Below are 25220 nucleotides of genomic sequence, written 5' to 3' on the forward strand. Positions count from 1 at the left end.
GTTTAGAGATAACGATGATCACACACAGAGTCGTCTGACATCCTCAACTTGGATAGGCCAGGTTCCAGAAGCAAAGAGCAAAACTGCTCTCACCGATGCGTTACAAATCCGACCTTTTAAAGACATACTAACATAACAAAGGTGCCAAAGATGGCCCAGATTGGCATTAGCAGCTCTGAATCGATATCATCACTCACACTATCACCAGTACTCACGCAGCTATCCAGACACACAAACTTCTCGAATACTTCTATCTGCTCACTAACCAGAGTAAGCGTAGTATTATGGTCCTGTCAGTCTTGTAAAAGTATTTTGTGCTTCGAAAGTGCACTGATTGCCAACTGATTAAGTGCGGATTGAATGGCTTGGGTATCATCACACAATAAGGACAATCACTTCCGCATACTCAATGTCCAAACGTCTTTCTCCAGGAAACAGACCCACACTGAAATTACTTACATCCATCAGAACCGTTTCCAGAAAGTCATCAATAGCAAAATTGAGGAGGAATAGTGAGATTCGGGAACTCTGTCTAATTCCACTGCTTGAATGAAACAAAGGAGAAAGGTGGTTGTATTCCCTCACTTTGCTTGAGGTGATTGTATAAAGGGTAATTAGGATGCTAATAAATTTCTCAGGCTAACCCCTCTTCAAAAGATAATCCCAGAGTACTGTCCCATCGAACAAATCGAAATATAAAGAAATACTACGATTGTTGGCCTGTGAAAGGATGATGGTGTTCTAACATTTGGCGGAGGGGGAAGATGTGATCAATACATCCACAAACGGAACGAAAATCAGTCAACTCCTCTCGAGTCGATATTTCTTCTATTTTGAACAATCTATGAAGTACGACGGATGCCGAGAGTTTGGATGCCATCGAAAAATGATATATCCACCGATAATTGTTACAGAAAGGATGTGAAATCTTTTTAAAGATACGGACAACATTCGACTCATTAAATGATGTTACAACAGCTTTTAATCGCCAGAGGTTTGTAAACAACTCGGTCAGTTCCTCAACCAGAAAGTCACCAACATCTTTGAAAAGGGCCGGAGGTACGTCATCTGGACCTGGTAATTTGTGGCGCTTTAGGAGTTGGAGTTCCCTACAGAATTCCGCCTCGTTAAATGAACCAGTCGTCATAGGTTGTAGAGGGCAGGAAAGTCTGATTAATGTTGTCTCAGCAGCAAACCAGTTGAACTGCTTCTCGAAAAACTACCAGTCGTCCAAGACGTCGGTAGATGTTATTGATTGGCATCCCATCAGCTTCACAGATTGTCTCATTCACACCAGATTTCTTGCTGCTAGCGACTCAGATGAGTCGAAATAGCTTCCGGCAGTTACGAGATCCAGATGCCACTTCCAACTCATTGGCACGCTCCGACCACCAGGCTTCTCGGTCCTTGAGCAAGCTTTGCACAATTTCATTACATAACAATCTTCGTCTACGGTCAAACTCGCAGTCACCCGGAGTAGACCGACGGGCTTTAACGAGTTGTAAGGAGTCTGAATAAACCTAGTGCTTATAAGCAGGACATTTCGTGAAGCCACAAGCGACCTTACTCGCCAGTTTCATGGCGTCACGCAATTGCAGCCAATGCTTATCTATACTTTTCGGTGGGTCGATAGCTAGCCTTGAACCCAGCTCGGTTTGATATCTAGTTGCAACATAAGCTGCAACCGATTATCTGACATCGATCTGTTTAGGACAATGAATGGTAGTCTTGTACACAACCACGTCAGTGGTAGCTGGTCGTGATGTGATCAATCTGAGTCCAGACTTGAAATGCAGATGAAGGACACTAGGTAGCACGTCGACGATAACTGTGTCGGTGGTGAGTACTAACCAGAAACAGGTTGTAGCTTACTCACAGTTGCAGTAGACGGTCACTGTTATCTGACCTGCAACCAGCAAGTCTTCAATGCCCATCGAAACGGCTCTTCTCTGTGCGCATTCAAGTCTCGGGCTAGTACTATAATATCTGTTGAACGCATTTTCTGCAGAAGAACAGTTAATTAATAGTAAAACTCATCATTGATCGCATCTGGGTTGCAATTTGTCGGAGCGTAGGTGGAGATGACTAAAAGACATCGTCTCTCACACCGATTTCTCCGTACTTTGATGGGAATTCGTGATCTAACAGCACATAACCGACTGTTAATGGGGATCCAATCGATCAGTGCTGCCTGCGCTATAGGTCTTAATGCAACATTAACGCCATTAAAACCGGACGAAGATGCCACAGTCCCCGGATAAGCGCACGTAAAGCAAGTTTTTCGAATCGACAGATGGAGAGAGAATTTGTAGTTCTTAACTAGAGTCTTGAATATGGGTCTCTGATAGATGACAGACATCAAGATTAAGATTTTCTAAATAAATAGGCAACCCTGTCTGTTTTCCGATTTTTGAGAACGTTGAAAGAAGTCAGATTGAGTGGTATACGTGGTTTCAGAAAGACTGTTTCAGTATTCGTATTCGGTGGTAGCATGCAACTTTCAACCAGTCAGTGACTCCAGATCGGTTATATAGGAAGGGGTTTTCACCATAGGTGAGCTGTGGTATAAGTTGATAAATACGAATACACAAAGTGAGAATAGAAGAGAGTAGATAAGTGACGTAGTATAAAAGAAATAAAAACGAATGTTATCATATGATTGTGAATAAGATTTGTTTGAGAAGGCGTTGAAGCGAGAGAAATTTTTCCGGTCGCAGTTATCATTGATTTGTGTGAGAGCTTTGATACTGCCCAGGCGCCCAAACTGAAACAGCATCCATTATATTACTTACTAATGCAATCAAATAAACGACAAACTAAAATGTTATTACTGACTGCTTACTTTAGTTGGTTTAGAAGAACGAACAGAAAGAGTAAGTCCACCTTTGTTCTGTTTGATTCCACTTACAGACTCAGGACCAACTATAAGTTCTTGTGATGAGCTAATTGGACGTATGCGCTTTTTCTTCCTCAGAGGTTTTCTCTTAGCGGAAAGTAGACATGCCCCATAAAAAGCTTTCATTAAATAGTTAGGATAATGGTCTTCCAATTCAGATTTCTTCTTGTTCTGACGTCTACGTTTGTTGTCAGACGTGAGAGGTCCAACAAAATGATCAGATGCGGCTGCAAGCTGTATTTTTTTAGTCTATATTTAAGATGAAAGAATGGAAAACTCAGTGCAGTCAAGTCAAATTGCGTAACAATAATAAAACCTACAGAAACTAAGATTTATATATTAATTTTAACATATAAATACTGGTACAAAGGAGCACCAAAATATATGTGCTTCACACCCAGAAACTCAAAAAAATGAATATTCAGTAAAAGAAGACATACTTGCAACCAACGATTGGGTTTAGCTCGAAAGCCACCAATACCAAGATTTTTTAGTGGTCGATTACGATTAGAATTGTTTGTGGTGGTTTTCCCGTTAGCTGATACAGAACCAGCGGAACTATTACGACTGATGCATAATGAAGTACGCTAAATAAATAAAAAAAGATTTTCTTTAAAAAATGGAGCATCATATAAACAAGACAGTGTTTCGCTCTAAACGTTTTATCATATAACAGGAAAAAATTTTAGAATAATTTACGTCCATGATATTTAAGTAAGTGAGTCTCTTATTAGTATCTAGGATACTGTAAATATACTGATGATTTGAAGCAGTAAGTTTGAAAACTAGTTCCAGGCCTTCTAATAAGCAGTTTAAGAGCATCTAGCAATTTCCTCATGATTAATAAAAAAACATAAGAGTAGATTTGTTTCAGTAAACGATTATTATAAATTAATGGAATATAAAATGACGAGTTGATTACTTGATTCAAATATCAAAAGTGTTCAGTTTTTGATCAATTTCACACATTATCCATCACAAATAGAAATGATAGATTATCAAATAAAATGTATTCTCAATAAAGTTTCCTATCAGGAACAGTGAATTGGCCAATCATCAAATGAAATCTCAAATTCCTATGGCACATTAGAGAAAATTTGTGTCAGAAAGACAAATCCGTGAAAATTTTATATATTGAAATCATTAAAAAAAATTAGTGGCATTCAGTTGAAAAATATTCGAAAAACGATTCATAAAGTATAAACAGACCGATAAATGAAGGCACAAATACATAGATACAAAAGAGCATATAAATGGAAACTTTAATTAAATAAAGAAATTCCATGAAATCAGGAAATCGATGCGTGAGAAAAGCGAAATACCGGAAAAATAAAAATCACCAGTAAGTGGAAACTTAATTTAAAAGTTGAACACTGTACATAAATTCACGTCAAACCAACAGATTTAAACAAAATTAATAACAGGATGAATAAGTTAAAATAAAACAAATCAACACAATTAATCGGTCAAACCTTATTTCTAATGAAGATTCGTCTAGTCTGAAATAGTTATGAATAAAAAAGACTTCCCACAAACAAGTAAATTTTATGACGGTCAACGTTACTATAAGTAAAAAATACTAGACTGGGAAATGTGACAAATAAACAAGCGTCAAAACTGTGACAGTTTAATAAGATATACGTTGGACAGTAATTACTCAATAATCCGAAGGAGAGTACTTACTCAAATAAGAAAGTTAAAAGGTTAACAAGATGAATAGATAAAAACAAAAATGATGAAGTTTGATTTCACACTAAAAATGCAACTTCTTTAACGTGTACATATATTCTTATTCCAAGCACGTGATTTATGTAAGGACTAATCATACTGTCCGACTACTCAAGCTGAAGTAACTGTTTAAACCTGCGACCTACCGATTGAAACCCGAGTGTCCTAACCAGTAAGTCAGTCAGTAATCAGTCGTCTACAACGTAGGACCAGGCACATATATGCATCAGTTCGAGTTGCCACACCTCATTAGCACAACAGGATGAACACCAAATTCATGGAAGTAGTTACTTCAATAGTAGTAATATATAAAAGAACGATTGCATATAAGGATATTATACAGCAGGAAAGAAGTAGTTAGTAGGAAGAAAGATATAAAGCACTTTTAATCTCACAGTTTAAGAGAAGACACAGTATATATATATATAAACTCAGGAAGAAAATTATTGAAACTACAGATGAACAGTAGCCATTTAAGGGATAGAAAGTGCAGAAAAATATTAGAATAAATTTAGTGATTGAGCACAACAACAAAGTAAAAATAAGATTAACGTCCCGTGTAGGACAAATAATCTATGCCATTCAATATTATGTAACTACAGTAATTAATAATAATAATAATAATAATAACTAACATTCAAGTCCCACAAGAAAAGTAAATCGAGCATTAATTCCACAAATATGTAAAATGGATATTAATTTTTGACTAGTATGACTAACCGTGCCGTCTTGCATTGAATTACAGCCATCTTCTTCTGATTGTAGGCTGGGAGATTTCCAATCAGGATAATTGGATAGATCATTTTCTCCATCAACTCCAGAATGTAATGAAGCATCTTCATCAAACTAAAACATTCAAAAAAGGATAAAATATTATTGAATGTATCAAGAAAAAAAGAAAACGAATGATGTGTGATAACTAAACATGAGTAGTAGTTTGCGTACATATAAAATTTAGGCACAAATCCACTGGTGCATTATTAAACCAATAAAAACTTGGTTCATTAGAAGAGTTGAAGTTATTCAGCAATTATAATTATTCTTAAGATGAAAAAACCAAAAGAATTCATCTCACATGAACATATTAGTTATTAAGTTCAGCCTTGTCAGAAGCCTTTTGATAAACCAAAAAGACAATCGTAAATGAATTTTCAGTTTTTAATAGTAGTTCAACTAGAACACACATTAAAAACCCTAATAAAGGATGATAAGGTTTAGGCAGTTTAGGTTCAATAAGTTACATTATTATGTTGGGAACAAAGTAGAAAATAAAGGCCATCAGAAAAGTACAGGTTTAAGGCGATGCTTAAGAGTACAAAATGATGATATCAACCACATAGAAAGAGAGTCCAGGAACGTAAGAAAGTTTGGGTTTTACGGGAAAATCTTTCTCGGTCTCATATCATATACAAAGGTTAATTAACTAATAATATAAGACAAAAATATACTGGAAATAATGGTCTACTAACCCACAGAGAAAAATTGATGCAAAATGATACAAACTCAACCACAATGTTAATGTTTACAAAACTCATTTTCCTATATGAAGACACTGTTTCCAATAAGAAATAGTGAAGATTTTAGGATGGTTAGACTTAGAGTAAATTAAGAAATTTTCTGTATTCAACCTATTAAAACAACCAGGTCTCAAACTCACCTGTCCATGAGGTCCGCACGGAGTGAGTTCAACTGGAGTACTATCACCAACGGAACAAGCTAGAAATAAACAAAAGAATACAGTTGAATGCAATCAGGAATACAACGGGAGAAAAAATATTAATTTTCATTGAAAAACTTTTTAAACGGTTATATCGTAATAAATTCAACAATTATCTTAGATTATCTAAGAAAAATAACTAACACAAGCAACAGTTATTACATTTGAATGAATAAATCAAACGTTTCATAAAATGAATAAAATCGCTACATATGATTTTTCCCAGTAGAATTATTAACATAACACAGTTTCTAATCCAACCATAATAAAATATAGCATACAGTAATACGTTCTCTGACAAAGACATATTGATTACCGAAATTCATATCTTGCTTAACACAAGACTGATGATCTTAAATTTAGCCGAACAATTACAACTCCACGGAAATAACTGTGACCTTAATACACACTTGCAAACGTTAAGATAACGAAACCAACCACAAATTTCCGTTTTATGATATAAAACTATATAATCTCTACACAAGTCTGATTTAGCTGGAGTCAGTGTTGCATTAAGACCTATAGCGCAGGCAGCACTGATCGATTGGATCCCCATTAACAGTCGGTTATGTGCTGTTAGATCACGAATTCCCATCAAAGTACGGAGAAATCGGTGTGAGAGACGATGTCTTTTAGTCATCTCCACCTACGCTCCGACAAATTGCAACCCAGATGCGATCAATGATGAGTTTTACTATTAATTAACTGTTCTTCTGCAGAAAATGCGTTCAACAGATATTATAGTACTAGCCCGAGACTTGAATGCGCACAGAGAAGAGCCGTTTCGATGGGCATTGAAGACTTGCTGGTTGCAGGTCAGATAACAGTGACCGTCTACTGCAACTGTGAGTAAGCTACAACCTGTTTCTGGTTAGTACTCACCACCGACACAGTTATCGTCGACGTGCTACCTAGTGTCCTTCATCTGCATTTCAAGTCTGGACTCAGATTGATCACATCACGACCAGCTACCACTGACGTGGTTGTGTACAAGACTACCATTCATTGTCCTAAACAGATCGATGTCAGATAATCGGTTGCAGCTTATGTTGCAACTAGATATCAAACCGAGCTGGGTTCAAGGCTAGCTATCGACCCACCGAAAAGTATAGATAAGCATTGGCTGCAATTGCGTGACGCCATGAAACTGGCGAGTAAGGTCGCTTGTGGCTTCACGAAATGTCCTGCTTATAAGCACTAGGTTTATTCAGACTCCTTACAACTCGTTAAAGCCCGTCGGTCTACTCCGGGTGACTGCGAGTTTGACCGTAGACGAAGATTGTTATGTAATGAAATTGTGCAAAGCTTGCTCAAGGACCGAGAAGCCTGGTGGTCGGAGCGTGCCAATGAGTTGGAAGTGGCATCTGGATCTCGTAACTGCCGGAAGCTATTTCGACTCATCTGAGTCGCTAGCAGCAAGAAATCTGGTGTGAATGAGACAATCTGTGAAGCTGATGGGATGCCAATCAATAACATCTACCGACGTCTTGGACGACTGGTAGTTTTTCGAGAAGCAGTTCAACTGGTTTGCTGCTGAGACAACATTAATCAGACTTTCCTGCCCTCTACAACCTATGACGACTGGTTCATTTAACGAGGCGGAATTCTGTAGGGAACTCCAACTCCTAAAGCGCCACAAATTACCAGGTCCAGATGACGTACCTCCGGCCCTTTTCAAAGATGTTGGTGACTTTCTGGTTGAGGAACTGACCGAGTTGTTTACAAACCTTTCGCAATTAGAGTATTGCAAATTGTGCCAAACATTTTAATCTATCCGGTTCAAAATATGGTACTTTCTCAACTGTGACTAACAACACATTGCACTGAACAATTATTTCTCAAGTAGAAAACTGAGTTTTGGAAAGTCGAAATTTAAAAAGTTACAGTAGGAAGAATATCTACGAGATACTATTCGAAAACGGTATGTGAATTTTATCCTTCAGAAACAATTAATCAACTTAGTAACCAGCTGGTTACCACATAACCTGAAATCAGTTACAGTTGTTGTTTTACTCCACACCGAAAATAATCGGCATAGAAATATTTAAAACTACTTTAACTTACATCCTGTATCAGTGACTGATTGGCTCTGTTGATCTGATAGACGTTTTTGATTTGTATGACGTTTCGGCTGAATTTTAAGCAGAGCTTGTTTAATGGTATTCAAGCCACATTCACTTAGTACAACACCATCCATGAAAAATTGACTAAAGATGTATAAATAAAATTAAATTGAATAATAGAGCGAGATAAAAGCATTTGTAAATTTATCTATCAGAATCAATAATTAAATCTGAGATGTTAAAACAAAAAAAAATTATGTACCTACCGAGTATCACTTGATGAATTATTGTCATCATCTGCTTGTGAACGCGCTAAACTTGCAACTCCAGTGGAAGAGTACGGAAATAATGAAGACGGCTAAATAAAGTGGAGAAAATAAGCACGAAAACATAAACAGTTTAATATGAATAATCTAATTTTACACCTTCTAATGCAAACTGTGACCGAATGATATGTTTGTGCGCTAAGCTACTATTCAGCGACTTGAACACGATGAACGATACTACTTCTACCCTCTTCCTCCCTGTCTCACTAACTAGAGTAAGAAGTTTGATTGTTGTATAGAAGCTTTGTTGATCAACATCCAGCAGGATTCGAAATACATTAAAGATAACCAGTTATCGAACGTTATTATATATTAAGAACTGTGTAACTATCAATGAACACGAATCTTAGTGAAAAATCCATTGAAAGTTCATGAACAGAATTCACACTAACAAAAGCTTATCTTAAATTGATATTAATTTTCTTCCTCCTAAGTTGTATTTGAGGATTTCACATCTCTTAAGCCTAACGAATGAGAACATCTGTTTATCCAACCATATAGATATAAGAGATGAACAGAAAAATACATCAACCCGAATAAAAGGGGATTTTGCCAAGGAAAGTTTCTACCTTAACTATAAGTTCTGGTTACTACCCCACTAAATGTAGGTGATAGCGGTTAGAATTCTCACTATTTTATGTTTAAACATACTACCTAACGAGCTCAGTCGATTTGCTACCAGGATTTTAAATTGATATTACTGACGTATGTAAAGAAAAGTCTAGGCAAATTCCTCTTACTGAATCCTTTAGAAATGGGTTCAGATTACAAGTTATAACGGAAAATCGCTCTAACTCCATAAGGTGTAATGTTAGACAATAACCAGAAATTCAAGTTTTCTTATTTGAAGAGGATTCGACTTTAATTTGATTAGTCTCTTAGAACCCATGACTACCCGTAAATATAACCAAAAGGGTTGTAATTCATAACAAAAGTATTATGCCAAATAACTGAAAAATTTAAGCTTAAAATGCTTCGTTTTTATATCAGGGTAGATAGTTCATAGTCTTAATTAGCCCATCTGATTAATGTAATACCCAACAGATTTGATGGAGAGTGATTTCATTTGGATGTCATAAGAAAACGAAATTCATAGGTATGATTTGTATGATTTCTCTTTATTATCTTCTAATTTATCTATCCTTTCCATACATAAACGCCTTAACAATTATATATGCGAGCAAACTGCTCTAATAAACCTCATGTCATTGCATTATCTAGGTTTATCGCAGGGATTTACTCTTTTGAAGAAAGTGATTTTGCTTTTGAAACCCAATTTGTCTACGTTCAATAATATCCTCAAAAATAAAAAATAAAAAACTGTTTGAATAAATGTATCTTTAAAAAAATGGAACTAATTATTTCAATAAACAATATACGAGTTAAAGAAGTTATATTACGAATAAAATAATACTTACTAATTTGTCAGCAAACAGATTTTCGGTAATTTCGCCAAACTTCAGGTTTTCCAGAGCCCCAAGATTTCCGTTAGCCGCTTGTCTGTAAGCCAATACCTAATAGTTAAAAGCGAAATAAAAATAAACACATTATGACAGTATCATTATATACATTGCGTAAAATAGACTGAAAACATATCTAAATAACTAGACGTGTGGCAGCAAATTCTCCCAAAAACCTAATTTATGATTGTTAAACTCACGATTTTCGGACAGAAACAGTTGATTTAAGCAGTAAAAATATCACATGTTATAAGATATGTTGACTTATCTATATCAGAATCTCCCATTGATTTAATAACAGTTGAATAGGTGGCACAGTAATACAGTTCGTATTTCTCAATCACATCAGTAAAACTTCACAATTTTTTGGAAAAACTCTCACAAATACATCCCATTTGTTGTTATTTGTAACCATCAATATTAATCACTGAAATTTCATACTTTCTTCTTACTAGAATACTTATCAAAAACGGGTTGCATTAATTTATTAAGACAATGGTTAATTTTGGAAAAAATAAATAAATAGATTTATCAACAAGTATTGTTGCAGCATACTCAACCAAGATATATTGAGTAATTGCCAGTCTTTACGAGTTAAATGTTGGTAAGATCTACCTTAGTCAACTCCAAATGAAGAAACAGTTACGGGTGACAGAAACTTAATCTTAGAAATAGTACATTCATATATTGTGATCATATTATTATTTTCAACAAATAAAGATAGAATAAATTTACCTGAGCATGCCCAGTTCCAATATCAGCCCCCAATTCACGACAAAGAAGACAGTTATACCCTAGATCAGTGGCTATTTCCAATTCATCTTCAGTACGCAACTGGTCACAGTTAGCATGAGCCCATCGTGTACATAATGCACATCGAACAAGCAGTTCTTCCTCTCGATAAGCTAAATTACAAATGGGACAAGTGGTGAGTGACGCACACGGTGCACATACAGAATAATTAGCGTGCCATTTTCCGTTAAGACCAGGATCTTTTTGACCACAATTAGTACATATAACACAGTCGGTACATTTCCATCCACCCTATACGAAATATAAACAGTATGTGTAAAAACGTTTGAAGGTAAAATTTGTATCATATGAACACACAGAGACAATAAATCATGTAGCAAGGTTTTGAACACAAAAAATTATAAGACTTTCTGATAAACATTCAAAGAACACCCTAAATAAAATTTTAGAAGTATTTAATTTTATTCAAACCTACTTTCGGTACTTCTTTCAATGGCGGATCTAAACAATAGGTATGGAAGCTAATATTGCAATCATCACATAAAAGTAGAAGACTTTCATTTGATGTTCCACCACAACCTTCACATACAGTACAATCCAAACAACGCCAACCTTTTTCAATCATAGTTCTCGTTATTTTAGGTACTTCTGCACAAAAAGAATGGTAGCATTGACCACATTGAGAGCAAGCCAACAGAGGAGTATCCAAACCGATTGATCCACATGCAATACATATATCCTGTTCCAACATGAAATTGTCATCTGCCCGACAAAATACGACTGTACTAGGATGATCATCCTTCTCTGAAACTTTGGATTCATACTAGTCACAAAAAAATAAATCAATAAAAGGGGATTCTATTGACAATGAGAAAATGCTTTGTTAACAGTCAAATAACTTAATGTCCCGACAGATCACTACTAACATACACCTTTTATAAAAAGATTTTATAATCAAGTGCATATTAAATATCATGTGTTGTATAATTTATATAAATCAAACGACTATTGTAATTTACTGTTCAGTCATAATATAAGAAAATTGTATACTTTGAAGAGAACTAGTAATTTAGTTTACTTATTGAATAAAAAAGTAATCAAACATAAATAGACATCCATGCTATGAAAACATACCGAAGTGATTTTCCGAGTTTTTGTTCTCCTAGTTTTATTAATATTATTAGATGTAGCAGAACTATTAGTTCTTTTTAAAGCACCAGTTTTTGTAGTTCCAATAAACGACGTCTGGGTGTTTGCATTGTTGGACTAAAGATAGAGAGAAAAAACTTAAATTCACGAGAGAAACTGACACCGTAATAAGCTTGAAGTTTAAGGATAACACTTTCCTAATTCGAAACATATGTAGAATGAGTCACCAAAATAAAATACTACGACTTATTATTCAAACTATTCCCACAATTAATTTCAATATTGAGTTAATGTCAGCCAATTGGCTAAAATACTGAATACAGTGCTTGACTACTTTAGAAGTGAATGATATATCTTCGTCCTTTCACTGTGATACTTCGGCATCAGATGTTCACGATTCGACGTCGTAAATACGTCTAATTTTATTTATTTATTTAAACATAAACATTGGTACAATTCGGCACCAAATAGATATGCGCCACATAAATCATTCGATTTATGTAAGGGCTCGGATACTGCCTGGGTGCCCAAACCAAAGAAGGTGGTTTTCTCAGAAGGCCACTCCTCAAGCCTTTGACCTAAAGGTCTGATCCACAAGGCAGTGGAGTGACGTAAGAAGATGCAATCCCATGGTAGCCGGTGACCGACAGGTTCATACGCCATTTGTTCCCTCAGTATCCTGGGGCCCATGTACACCATTGGTTTGAATTTAGAGTTTTTCAACTCCCCTAGGTGGATCCTCCGTGTCAACTAACTCGGTTAAAGAGCCGGACATCCGCTTTTCGTTCTCTCAATTTTGCAAACAACACCCCACGGCGGGAAGGCAGTGAGTAGGACTTCCCTGGCAGTGGTTGTATGCACGTGGCCATTTGAGAGCATTTCGTGCATTTCCGAAAATATATCAGTGGCTAAAAACTGTAACTGTTTTCACTAAACATAGGATTTGAGAAATCCTTTCAAAATATATAATCGACTAGTGATAATATTAACTTGTCTAAGTCGCCGTATTAGGTTCAACTTAGGAAAAACAGAGTATGACCAAACTAAGACACATCTATTAAATCATCGGTGAGAGGTGAAGATTTTTATTTTGAGGTCCGTCAGATGAACAGTATACTTAACTGACAGTTATACACTTAAATGGTCATATAAACAATAATAATTAATAAGGTTTATGATTAAGACAACGTAAAATCCCTTTAGACTCTATACAAATAATACAAATATCTACTTCGCACTTTTTCTGATTACCAAAAAACTGTTACTACTTCAGAAATATTTCAAAACATTATATATGAACACATATCTCAAATAGAATTTATGTATACATGTTATTCAATCATTTGATCCACTGTGAAGATCTTCATTTTAAGCAAGTATCTACTTTATAGTGATATGTTGAAGTTGAACAGAGGAACTCAAAAGATAAGTTATTAAGTATTTAACTCAAAGATGGAAGTCATTTGCTGAGACAATAAAACGCTTCTTCAGTTTCCTATTGAGAACTAAAGAAGTTAGCAATAATAATAAGTTAATAAAATAAGGTTTACATAGATAAGATGAGATTGGACAAACCCGTGTTCCTGAATTAGTTTTTGTAAAATTAAGATCACTAGTTTGGGTATTTCCTCGCCTACGCCCACTACTAATATTAATAGAAGGTTGATCAATAGCTGGCCGGCCACTTGTAGAATTTGTTACTGATAACTTGTTATTAGAGGTCACTTTACAATGTACACGTGGTGACCCTGGATAATCTTGATTATTCAGGTGGATTTGTTGCTTTCCTGGTTCAGTATTCGGAGTTGTTGAATTAGAAGTTGAACTTGACGGAGTATTTGCCGATGTACTTCCATTAGCACCAGGGCAAACTAATGAACCAGACCCAATACACTGGCGAACTGTATCATCTAATAAGTCCCGGCCTCCTTGAGTAAAATTGTCGTCCATAATATCGCCACCACTATTACTACTATTCCCACCTCCCTGAATCGGGCTAGCACGTAAAGAAGCAGTAGTTGATGCAGCCTAGCGATAAAAAAGATACAACATGAACATCTATCTATCACCCTTTCCAATTGTAGCATAATAACAAATGGATTAAATAAGAGTTAATTCGAACATAAGAATTGGTAACTAAAGTTGAAATAAGAGCTTGAATTGAGATAGGTTTCGAATTAACTGTCTTCAGGTTAGGAGTAGCTATCGTCAAACTAGGCTTTAATGCTAGATGTGATGACTTGAACGAAATTTTATTTATTTGAACATATAAACATTGGTACAAGGGGGCACCTTATACATATACGCCACACACTTGAACAAAAACATAAATGCCAAGTTCTACGTCGTCCGCTTACCTGTCATATGGGCGCTCAAAATTGACCAGTTCTATTGAAAACGCCACCATCAACAGAGTATAAACAAGTGGTGAAAAATAATGTTACCTTCAGATACGTACACTAACGACAATAAACGTATTCTGAGTAAAAACATGAAAAATAATTGTCTTACAATCGAAAACAACCCATCACCTGTCTATGAAACCTTGTTGTGTCAGATAGATCAGTTGCAAATTATAAGCACAATGTACGTTTTGGATGTATATTTCAATCGACGGAAGGATTACTGCATGATCCTAGCAGTTCAAAAATCAATGCTATAAAACAAAATACAACTGTTTAGACCGTGGCTAAAACGTTAACGATCATTGTGGAAAAAGCCGAAATGGCGATTAACTCTTAAATGAAGCAACTGAAGCATAGAGAAATTCAGATAGTTTATAACTACCCTCTACTCACTTTATATCCACCAACAGCTTTAATGAAATATGGACACTGAATTTACAACTTTTATAAACGTGCCGAAAACTATTGCTAACTTCAAGTGAGTATAGTACCAGGTTTCAATGGGTGAATTCCAAAGATCTTTAACAGATGGCAGTTTAGTGCTATGAGCTATCGGTGACTGACATAGCTAGAGTTTTGTAACTGAATGTTATTTCTTTTGATTGTCTGCAATTGCTAGCAATCTGTCTATAGAAGACAGAAAATAGAATGATGAATATTAAACTTGTACAATCTCTAAAATATTGACTCCTATGATCACCCGAAACTTTTTTAGACACAGGGAATAGCGAGCTCGACAAAATTAGCGAGGGTTAATACCTTAAAATTCTAATTAAATTAACTCATCTACTATGTGCTTGGGGATGAACCACATGAGGGCTAATGATATCACTCAGTTGCCCGAACCGAAATAGGTGGAAAGGGGCCCGTGTCGGAGACTCATTGGCTGAAAGTCAAACGCCTTAACCACAAACCCACCGATCCACTACTTCATTCCTAGTTGTGGATGTATCGATTAAACATTTACTCTTCCGGAAGATTTTAAAACATATGTGGTTTACAGCCTTCAGAATGACTGAGTCATTTCAACACAGAATAATTAGCGTCAAATGAAAAATAAACCAGGATCGTAGCCCTCATGTGACTAACGTGTATATAACTTTTTTTATAGTATTCGGTGGACTCTAATACAGCAGTTATTTCAAATCCTGACTACCAAACTGTAAAATTAGTTACTGAGTAAGGAATGGACAATAAATTAAATTGTACCTCGCTCGGTGTCGTTGAACCACGAGCTCGACAAACGGGACAGACGTAATTGGTGCCACAAATACCACTTGTTTCTTCACTGGCAGCAGATAAAGGTGAAACAGTTGCCTGGTTGGAAGAAGGATCACACTCAGCATGAACCATTCGGCGACACTGACTACATCTACTACCAGGCCAGACAAGAAAAGTACTATTAGGATTCCTGTAAAAATTTTCTGGTACCTGAAAATCAAGAAAAATAAATACATATTTGGGAAGTGTGAAAAACTCGTGACGTGAAGTATAAGGTAGCTTTGTACTGTTTGAAGTTGAACGAAGTTTGAGGATTTTAACTGACTGCCATAACACTCATAATACTAAACAGTAATCTATATATACTAATTAGTCCATAAATTAAATAACTAGCACGGGTATCGACTTATATTACTTAGATTTTGCAAACCATAATTTCGCAGAAATAATATACAAATAAGAAGTGTGATATGCTTCAAATCTAGAAACATGATGTTCTAAAAAATGGTTCAGTTAGTTCACGCTCAAGTCATTATCCCTACCGTGAATACACAATAAATTTCTGGAATCAATACAGAAAGATTAACATCATTTTTAACTTTTGATGAACATTTAAGTATAATTCATCTCGAGTATCATTCTGTTGTGAACCTTATTCAAATCAAAGAATCCATAGTACTGTTCTAAGGAGAATTACAAAATCTTTATAAATCATCGATAAAGACCATGTTAACTGTTAAACCTGAAAAGCATTAAGTTAGGACATATTGTATCGAAATTTTATGCAAAAATAAACTAAAGTGTAAAAACCCACTGTTAGTAACAGAATAAAGTCATCACCTTCGAAATAACCGCAGATAACATAAATAAACGGGTCCGTCAATTCTTTTGAAAACAAACGTAGGTAGTATACCAGTTTTACTTACAAAATAAGCGACCCGAGGTATATATCCTAACAAAGCTAAGAGAAAACATACTTGCAACTCTTCGAAAAAAAATACATCGCTCATCACTAAACTGTTCGTTACTGAAACACCTACCGGTAGTGAACAACGCCATGCTCGTTCGCATACAGGACAACATGAATTCGGGCGTTTATGAGCGTGGAAGCACCGATCACATAGTGTATAGTTACTATGCCAACGGACATTCGGATTCTATAAAAAAAATAAGTTTGTATGAAAACAATCCTATTTTCGGGGGACAAACTAGCGATGTGAACTGCAACTTACAAGTTGATTGTTAAAAGCAACTGGTCCCTCTAAACCACTTAACGTAGAAGAGCGTCCGCCACCACAATCAGAACATACACGGCATCGTTCGCACCTGAATCCATTTTTAGGGATGCTAGAAACAGGAGGCTTCAGACAATAAGTGTGATAGCCCTTGTCGCACACGTCACATACTAACATTTTATTTTCATCTTTACTTTCACTAAAAATAGACAAGTACAAGAGTGTCAGTAAGTAAAAGATTTGATTATACATATGAACAAAAACAATCCCGTAAAAAATAACGGTCATGTTGAAGGTTTATTACTTCGTTTAGGAAAATTTATACGGATGTTTACAAGTAAGTAAATATAACTATGAAGAAAAAACTATATATAGGAAAGAAAAAGTCAGTACACAAACCACTACAACAAATTTTAGAAATCTTACTGATGACTAAATAACCCCATATTTCCAATTAAAAACAAATTATAAAACGCCTAATTCATCTTGCTAATTCACCTCAGAAACGTATTTTTAAACTGCTTTGCTGTTTAAGAGATACTTATATCATCGAATGTAGATTTCACGATGATAACTTACTTGCAAATCAAACAGGTTTTGCACTCTGCACACTGCCACCCTATGCGAATTGTGGGACTTGGTTGCAAAGGTGGCTCCAAACAGGAAGCGTGATAATGACTACCACAACCAGTACAGAACAGAAGCTCAGTTAAATCGCCCGGAGATTCACAGAGACCACACTGTATTGACGTACAATCTAAAATTTCATGTTTATAAGTCAAATGAAAGTGTAAGGTGGGAATTAAAAAAAGCATAATTGCAGTTGAAAAAAAGGGAATTATTCTACAGAAAACAATAGCGTATTTGTTATGTCATGATGATTTCTAGTTAATAGGTGGTTATTCTACATGTACTTCCGACAGCGCACCGATTTTGGTACCAAGTTTTAACTTGACTTACTATATCTCCTTGATGAATTTCAGTCACTTCAAAATTACAATAAGCGTATTGCACGATACGTTACGACACTATGAAGGGACATAAAAACCACATCACTGAGTAATAGAAACAATTTTATTTTACCAATCACACCTACAAAAATCATAAACAGTCGGAACCTTAGCGAAACCACTGGATTTCTATAAATCACTACATAATATACGGAAATGAAAATAGAAATACATATATTACTGATTTTAGGCAAACACAAAATGTATAAAAATGCATTGTTTTAAAAAAACCGCGCAGTTCGTATGTGCTGAAAGAAACAGATAAGCGGGCTTTTAGAATGATCAGGTCAGGTTGATGCGAAAACAAGCAGGTACAAACACTGATAAACGAGACATTGTATCTGTCTAGTTTAAAAGGGTATTAAACCTTTACCTATATATATTATGCACATTTTGCAATATTCCGTAGACAGGTGGTTTGGTTATTAAAGCACAAATTTCGCTACTTATAAGTAATTAACTGTCATAAATCCGTAAATAAGTACAAGTTTACGTGCCTAGCTTCGAGCCACACTTATCATGTAAGGGTCAATGATACTACTCGATTTCTTAAACCGAAATAGGTGGAAGTCAAATTTTTTAGCCACTATATCATTTCAAGCATTTACCAACAATTTACTATGCATCGAATAAATTCAGTCTTACTTGATGCAAGTGCTTCTGAAATATGAACCGGACATAACAACTCTAATGATTCGATATCTTGCAGACAACCAGCTCCCGCTGCGCAAAGGAAATGGAAACACGAGTCGCAGTCACTGATACGACAAGAGATACTCGCTCCATAACGGAGACAAAGAGAGCATTTCCGAGTAACAGCTATAACCGCCGCATCTTCAACACCTTCAAGAACCATCTTAACAAGCAAAAAAGCAGAAAATTTATGAGCTTAAAAGTAATCAAAAGTCATTTTAAGGATGATATTAATTGATTACAAAACGGTTAAATAAACTACCCACATATTTTTCACTCATATACAATAAATGTTTCGTTTACTAATCCAAAGCAACTTGAAGATGGACTTAAGTGAGAGTAAGTGAATTGCTGTGACCGACTGAATGAAGCGAACTTTTGATTCACCTTCTATTGTACCCAAATGTGATAAACTCCACTGTATAGCTCAAAACCAAGACAGTTCTTAAGGTATTTTGTAAATGAATATAAGTGATATAGTTAAACTGATGTACCAACCATCAAAATTCATTGTATAGATCGATTGATAGGTAATATATATAGCGATGCTATGACTGAATACTCTTAAAACACATAATGTGAGGAAAAATTAACGATGAACTTAGCAAGAAGCTTTACTTGACCGAAGCAGGATTTTATGAGTTCGAATAAAAATAGCCAGAAGGGGGATTTCCAGAAAACGAAAACCAACACAGAGGTTTTAGATGGAAAATTACTTCTGGTCACATGAATGATTTTCTTTACCAAACATTCTTTGATTTCAGAAAGTAAACTCATTCTGGACATGGAGAAGTACATTGAGAACGTAAAAATATGTACTTTCCAACTTATGTTTAGATTACATCTTATTGTTTCGCAGGGTCATTTATGCGTTGCTCAAAGGTCATCCGCAAATCATTTCCGCTGCTCCAACCATAACACTCCATGTTTAGAAAAAACATTTACTGACCTGATCGTTGAAGTGAACACCATCAGACCACGACGCACAACAATGATGCGCGTATATCCAACCCCCTTCTTCACCTTCACGCGGAGTACACTTAACAATCAGATTGGAAACTTTTAAGGTATCTTCATCAGGTTTAGAAGGCCAACCAACATAATTCAATTCTTCCACTAAACCAAATGGTCGGCCATTACAATCGAAATAAGCATTTGGCATCCCTGCAAGATACATTTTGCAATCATAACTAAGTATAGAGTTATAATGCAAATCCAACTCACCCAAAACAGTTTTTACTTCGACTACGTCGACATCCGTCTAGAGACGTGTGTGGGCCTACCTTGCAAAACTCAGGGTCTGCCGTCAGAGGTGTGAAAGATGCCACAACAATCTTGCTATGCTGGTTCCGTCGATTGGTGTGTGTTGAACGGTTTGTCACCAAAATATTTGTACACTTTTCCTGCTTGAGCTTTACCTTGATGATAAGGTCACTGTACCAAGTAGGGGGTTCTGAGTATTCAATCTTTGTGTAGAACCTAAGTAGTTCCCCCTGTCCAAGGTTCAAGTTTCCATTCATTCCGCAAAATATACAAAGAGGTGGAGTAACGTCACTGAAGTTTTGTAATGTTTTACTCTCATCAGGATGAAAAGACGACAAAACTTTTGTGTATAGAAGCTCGGGATTCTGGACATCACTAGATTACTACAATAGAAGAATATCTGCAAACAAACCTAGTAGAATCTTTCAGAGGATCGTCTTCATATTCACTCCCTTCGAAACCCATATTGTATTTACAAGTTGTCTGGTTTTAAAACGTAACCAACACTACAGTAAACACCGCGAAAGTACTAAAACCAGATACAAATAATCTACTTCATTAAGAGAGGTAACCGATTTACTTGCTAGAACTATTAAGAGATTGAGTTTTAAAGATTATTTTTTGCCAACTATCATTTACCGAGCTTACATTCTGGTAAAATAGATCATGTAAATAAAGCATACCTCACTGTCCACTTGTAAAACAACCGTGGTACCACCAAAAGTCTTACTTTCCCCGTAAAAGTAGAAGAACACTTTGTACCTGGCGGATTTATTAACAAACACACTCAAACAAAGGCTGCTTTACGACTATGTAAACATCGAATACTAACTTCTAGGGTAGCTTTCCCAATGCTAACGATCAAGTAAAAAGCATATTCAACAAATTAATCTCTTAGAAACTAAATCATAGTTCAGTTAGTCGTTACTTCATTTTTGGCCGTTATACGTTTGGCATAGAACTGGTAGGTGAAGGCATTTTGTTCTAACCAGTTGTTAATGCTGAACCCCTTTGAACTTAGAATGTCTCTCAACATTCTGTGTTTAGTCGTCATTTCTCCATTTGATTGCTCACATCCAGTAGTAACAACATGATACTAACAATGTATTTGGGAGCGGTAACAATGCGTCAGTTTCGGAATAGTACTGTAATTTGCTTGAGAGTACTCTCTAAAGAGGCTATCTTTCGCTAGGCATCAACTCTAAAATAAATGAAAAACCTCGAGATGTAATTTGCGATATTCTTTCCTTGAATATAATGTAGCGTTAAAATACGGATTGGACTGATCCTACACTAAACATTATATACTCCATTTTATCACTAAGTATGGCCAATGAAACGTCATTGTGACATAAACAAATCATCCGATAGTCGGATCACTAAATATCAAACAGTCCACCGATCCTCGTCAACATCAAGGATGACAAACGCATACTACCTAACTGCACCCCAGGGACTGACCCACGTGACAGTGGTCGCACCCTGTTCTTGTGCCACTCTTATCGATATGTTCTTGTGATAACGTCGTTTGACTTTTGACATTGACGTAGGCTGGCTGTTCACTATTCCCATCACCTTGAGTAGGCCTCCGAAAACTCAAATGATTCTGGACGGAACAACAGGAGTGTCCTTTTACCATGCGTCCGCATCTGGTAGCAATGGATCACTGATGCCTTCAGGTAGGAACCTAGGTATATTTTGATGGAAGAAGTGAAAAATCAGTTAATTATGACGAGATACTGACCTCAGTCCCTGGAAATATGTCAAATTTCCTATTAAAGGACCCTTGAGATGTGCTCGGACCAGCTTAGCAAGCAGAGAATTCCAGAATTTAACTGCTCATATAAAATAGGTGTGCGTACAATATGTTCGGCTATGTTACACCTCTAGTTTCTAGGTAATAACACCAAGTTTTGTGTTGTGAGTGAGCTCAAGTAGGTAGTTAAGTTTATGCCGAGTAGTGATTAAGATGCTGTATTTCATCAGAAGGCCAACTCTGAGAAGCCTGTACTCTAATGAGCGTAAGTTCAGTGATCTGAGGCATTCTCCATAAGGCATGAGTTTGAGTTCTAGAACTGACTTCGTGGATCACTTCGAGGTGCGTTCCAATGTATTATTATGTTTTTGGAGTGAGAAGATACACTACATTTATATATCCTTAATGGTGTCGAATTAAACTGTGGAGGATTAAGTGGATAGTTCTACTGTCATACTGGCTAGAAATGAGCCTTAACATCACAAGTACAAGGTTTTCTCGAAAGTTATTTTTGTCGCAGTTAGTTTAAGACTTCAGACCATAGGGTACTAAGACTCCTGGATCTTTCTCGATTAGGGATACCTCTAGGCAGACGGGAGTTACTCAGGTTGCATGCGTGGTCTGCAACACGTCTCGAATGGATTGCTTTACGCTTTGAAGCGTTAAAGGCACGCCCAGATTTAAAGTTGGGTCAGATCCTTCTGAAGTTTCAGCTTGTCATCTTAGTTACAAACATCTCTCTAGAATTTCACATCGTCAGCGAGAAAAAGTAAATCAGACGATACTCGCCAAGAAAGATCATTCACATGAATTCAGAAACACTGAGGGTCTCCACTAGAACAGTCGGTAGCCCGAGAAAATGTGAAGTTTATCCTGACCTTGAAAAGTCGATTATTGAGATAAGATATATATGAATGACCTTACTAAAAGCCTTTGAGAAGTTAACCTCTCCCTTGTGATCAAGGTTGGCTGTCCATCTGTTCACCTCGGTAAACAGTTTGAAGTGTCCTTGTTAAGACGCTACGGTCAACATCGTTGTTCGTTGGGCCATTGGGACCTAACAATTGGGAAACTCCGGTTTTGGCTTATCGAAAAGAAGCTTCCAAATGGGATAACGTTTCTGAAACCTTTTTACAGATCTGTCAAGAACATGATGATGTTGCCAAGCAAATCATCAGAATTCATGTTGTATTTGTCATACACCCACTTGTGAGTAGTTAATATAAGATATGTGCATGCTTCGTAAAACCAACCATTGCTCTTGTCACAATACATACCACATGTGACAGCGAAACGGCATACAGGTCGCTTACATCTGTTCTCCGTGACCTGGATGCAATATGATTTGTTAGGTAGATCCCAGCTCAATTTTACTACGGTGAAACGGAAATCGAAATGCTAAACATGGATATATCGATCGAAAATGAGTGATATAAAACATTTGGAGTAACTGAAACTAGCCTCGATGAGGAAAACCGTAAAAACCGAATAAAAGTCCGAGGCGAAACCTCAGTTAACTATGAACTCAGATAAGACTCAAAAAGATAATCTACTGAACCTTAAACTGAGGACAGATTCTTTAGATGGAAAGCAGTGCTTTTGTAACATAAGGATGCAAAAACGTTTGTGGCGAGCAAATTACACTATCTTGTTAGCGTTTTTTTAGCGAGTTGGTTTTCCACGGGATGATATCGTTAACACCATGCCCAACCCTCCTCCTTTACTCGGGATTGGGACCGGCAGTAACCCCCTGAAAAGCTACAGGCGGAGTTACACTGTCACTAAATTCCCCGTTCCACGTTGACGATCAACATTGATGCGCATGACATGGACTAGAGAAATCTATTACTGCGTTCTTTATGATTGCATTCTATACCTACTTACTTAATTACTTACGCCTGTTATCCCTCGTAGAGAAGCACAGGCCGCCCACCAACATTTTCCATCCAATTCGAACCCAGAAAATCCTTTCCAGTAGTTTACAGTTACTATTCGTTCTTTGAATGTTTGCTGCGTACTGCCAACCCAGTGTGTTCCTTGATCTTCCTCTTTTTCTATTCAATTCAATCTTTCCAAGTTAGCGCTTGCATCGTGATGTAGTTTGATGATTTCCACAATGTATCTCCTGTACACTTCCAGCATCCTTTCCTAAATTCCTTTTCGCCTGGCAGCTGGATTGGTCTCTCCCACAGTAGATTGTTGCTGATGGTATCCGGCAAACAGACAATGAGTATCTTGTAAACAAAATTGTTTATAAATACTTGTACTATTTTGATGATGCTTGTGGTCCTTCTCCAAGTTCCAGCTTCATACAGTAGAACTATCTTGACATTCTTATTGAAAATTCTGACTTTGATATTTTCTGATAGTTGTTTTGAGTTCACAATGTTCTTCAGATTTACGGATCTTACACTTGCTTTGCCTAACAGTGCCATCACATCTGCATCATATCCTCTCAGTTTATACATGGTTCCGTCCAGGCACGTGAAAGTTTCCACCTCATTCAATGCTTCTCCATCAAGTGTGGTTGGGTTAGCGTTCTCCGTGTTGTGTTTGAGGATGCGACTTCTTCCCTTTTGTATGTTGATGTCTGTTGTTGAGAAAGCTGTTCCTACACCGTTTGTCTTCATCTGCATTTGTTGGTGTGTAGGATAGAAGAACTAGGTCAACCGTGAAGTTCGAATCGTCTAGCTGCATCCAAGCTATCCATTGTATACCATGCTTCCCCTCAGATGTTGAGGTCTTCATAATTACATCGACCACTAGGAGAAAGAGAAGGGGGGAAAGTAACAGACATGTCTTATTCCATTCCTCATTTGGAATGCATCTACCATCTGTCCATCATGCATGACATTGCACTTCAGTCCGTCGTATGAATTCCGTATGATGTTGACAATCTTCTTGTGCACACCATAGTGTCGGAGAAGGTTCCATAAGGTTCTCCTATCCACACTGTCAAACTCCCTCTCATAGCCAAGGAATCTGTTCTCGAATCCCAGCGATTAACTTGTCTTCTCTGTCCTTGACTGGTCTCTCTGGTTTACCATATTACCTTGCTGGCTTCCTAGTTGTATCATATAGTTGTCCTATATTTCCTTCTATTGCAGCTTGTTGCACTGTCGTTGCTAGATCTTCCATGTAGTTCTGCTTGTCATCTCTAATAATCCACTTCACTTAATTGTTTGCTTACATGTATTCGGTCTGTGTCTTCACTTTCCCTATTCTCATTCTATTGTTGTTTATTGCTGTCTTCTTCAGCTTCCTTTCTTGAATCTTTCCCATGATTTCCATCGTGATCCATTCCTAATGATGATGTTTCTTGATACCCATCACCTCCCGACTCGTTGAAGTTAGTTCATCTTTCATCCCTCTCCGGTTGTTATGGGAAATTATTGTACAGTCTATACCCGTTTTGCTGAATGCACACAGATTTACAGACCTCTCACCGTTCTCGTTCATTTGTCCCAGTAAGCCCGTGTCGTCCCATGATATCTTCATATCCGATCTTGTCCACTCAGACTTTGGTGTTCAGGTTTACTATCAGG

The 25220-nt window shown here is 36.6% G+C and overlaps 2 protein-coding genes across 3 annotated transcripts; both read right to left on the reverse strand.

Moving 5' to 3' along the window:
• Positions 1-2827: 2827 nt before the first annotated feature.
• Positions 2828-6667, reverse strand: Smp_056940 (hypothetical protein; the record flags this gene model as incomplete). Its single annotated transcript, XM_018794044.1, has 5 exons — positions 2828-3145; positions 3337-3483; positions 5345-5470; positions 6282-6340; positions 6658-6667. The coding sequence occupies 5 exons, from the start codon at positions 6665-6667 to the stop codon at positions 2828-2830; spliced, it is 660 nt and encodes a 219-aa protein (XP_018648495.1).
• A 1724-nt stretch (positions 6668-8391) lies between these two features.
• Positions 8392-20611, reverse strand: Smp_152730.1 (myst-related protein; the record flags this gene model as incomplete). 2 transcript variants are annotated; one of them, XM_018794045.1, is made up of 17 exons in its annotated part: positions 20603-20611; positions 20500-20562; positions 20332-20469; positions 19881-20294; positions 19606-19846; positions 18609-18819; positions 17533-17710; positions 16951-17152; positions 16759-16875; positions 15707-15928; positions 13668-14120; positions 12078-12209; positions 11419-11766; positions 10926-11234; positions 10149-10244; positions 8671-8762; positions 8392-8548 (listed from the first exon to the last, which is right to left on the reverse strand). In XM_018794045.1, the coding sequence occupies exons 3-17, from the start codon at positions 20382-20384 to the stop codon at positions 8392-8394; spliced, it is 3225 nt and encodes a 1074-aa protein (XP_018648497.1). In that variant the 5' UTR covers positions 20385-20469; positions 20500-20562; positions 20603-20611. The 2 variants fall into 2 exon arrangements, with proteins under 2 accessions (XP_018648497.1, XP_018648496.1); XM_018794046.1 differs by having other exon boundaries at positions 19606-20294.
• Positions 20612-25220: the final 4609 nt, after the last annotated feature.

This window comes from Schistosoma mansoni, chromosome 1 (assembly GCF_000237925.1).
Source record: "Schistosoma mansoni strain Puerto Rico chromosome 1, complete genome".
NCBI classification, from domain to species: Eukaryota; Metazoa; Platyhelminthes; class Trematoda; order Strigeidida; family Schistosomatidae; genus Schistosoma; species Schistosoma mansoni.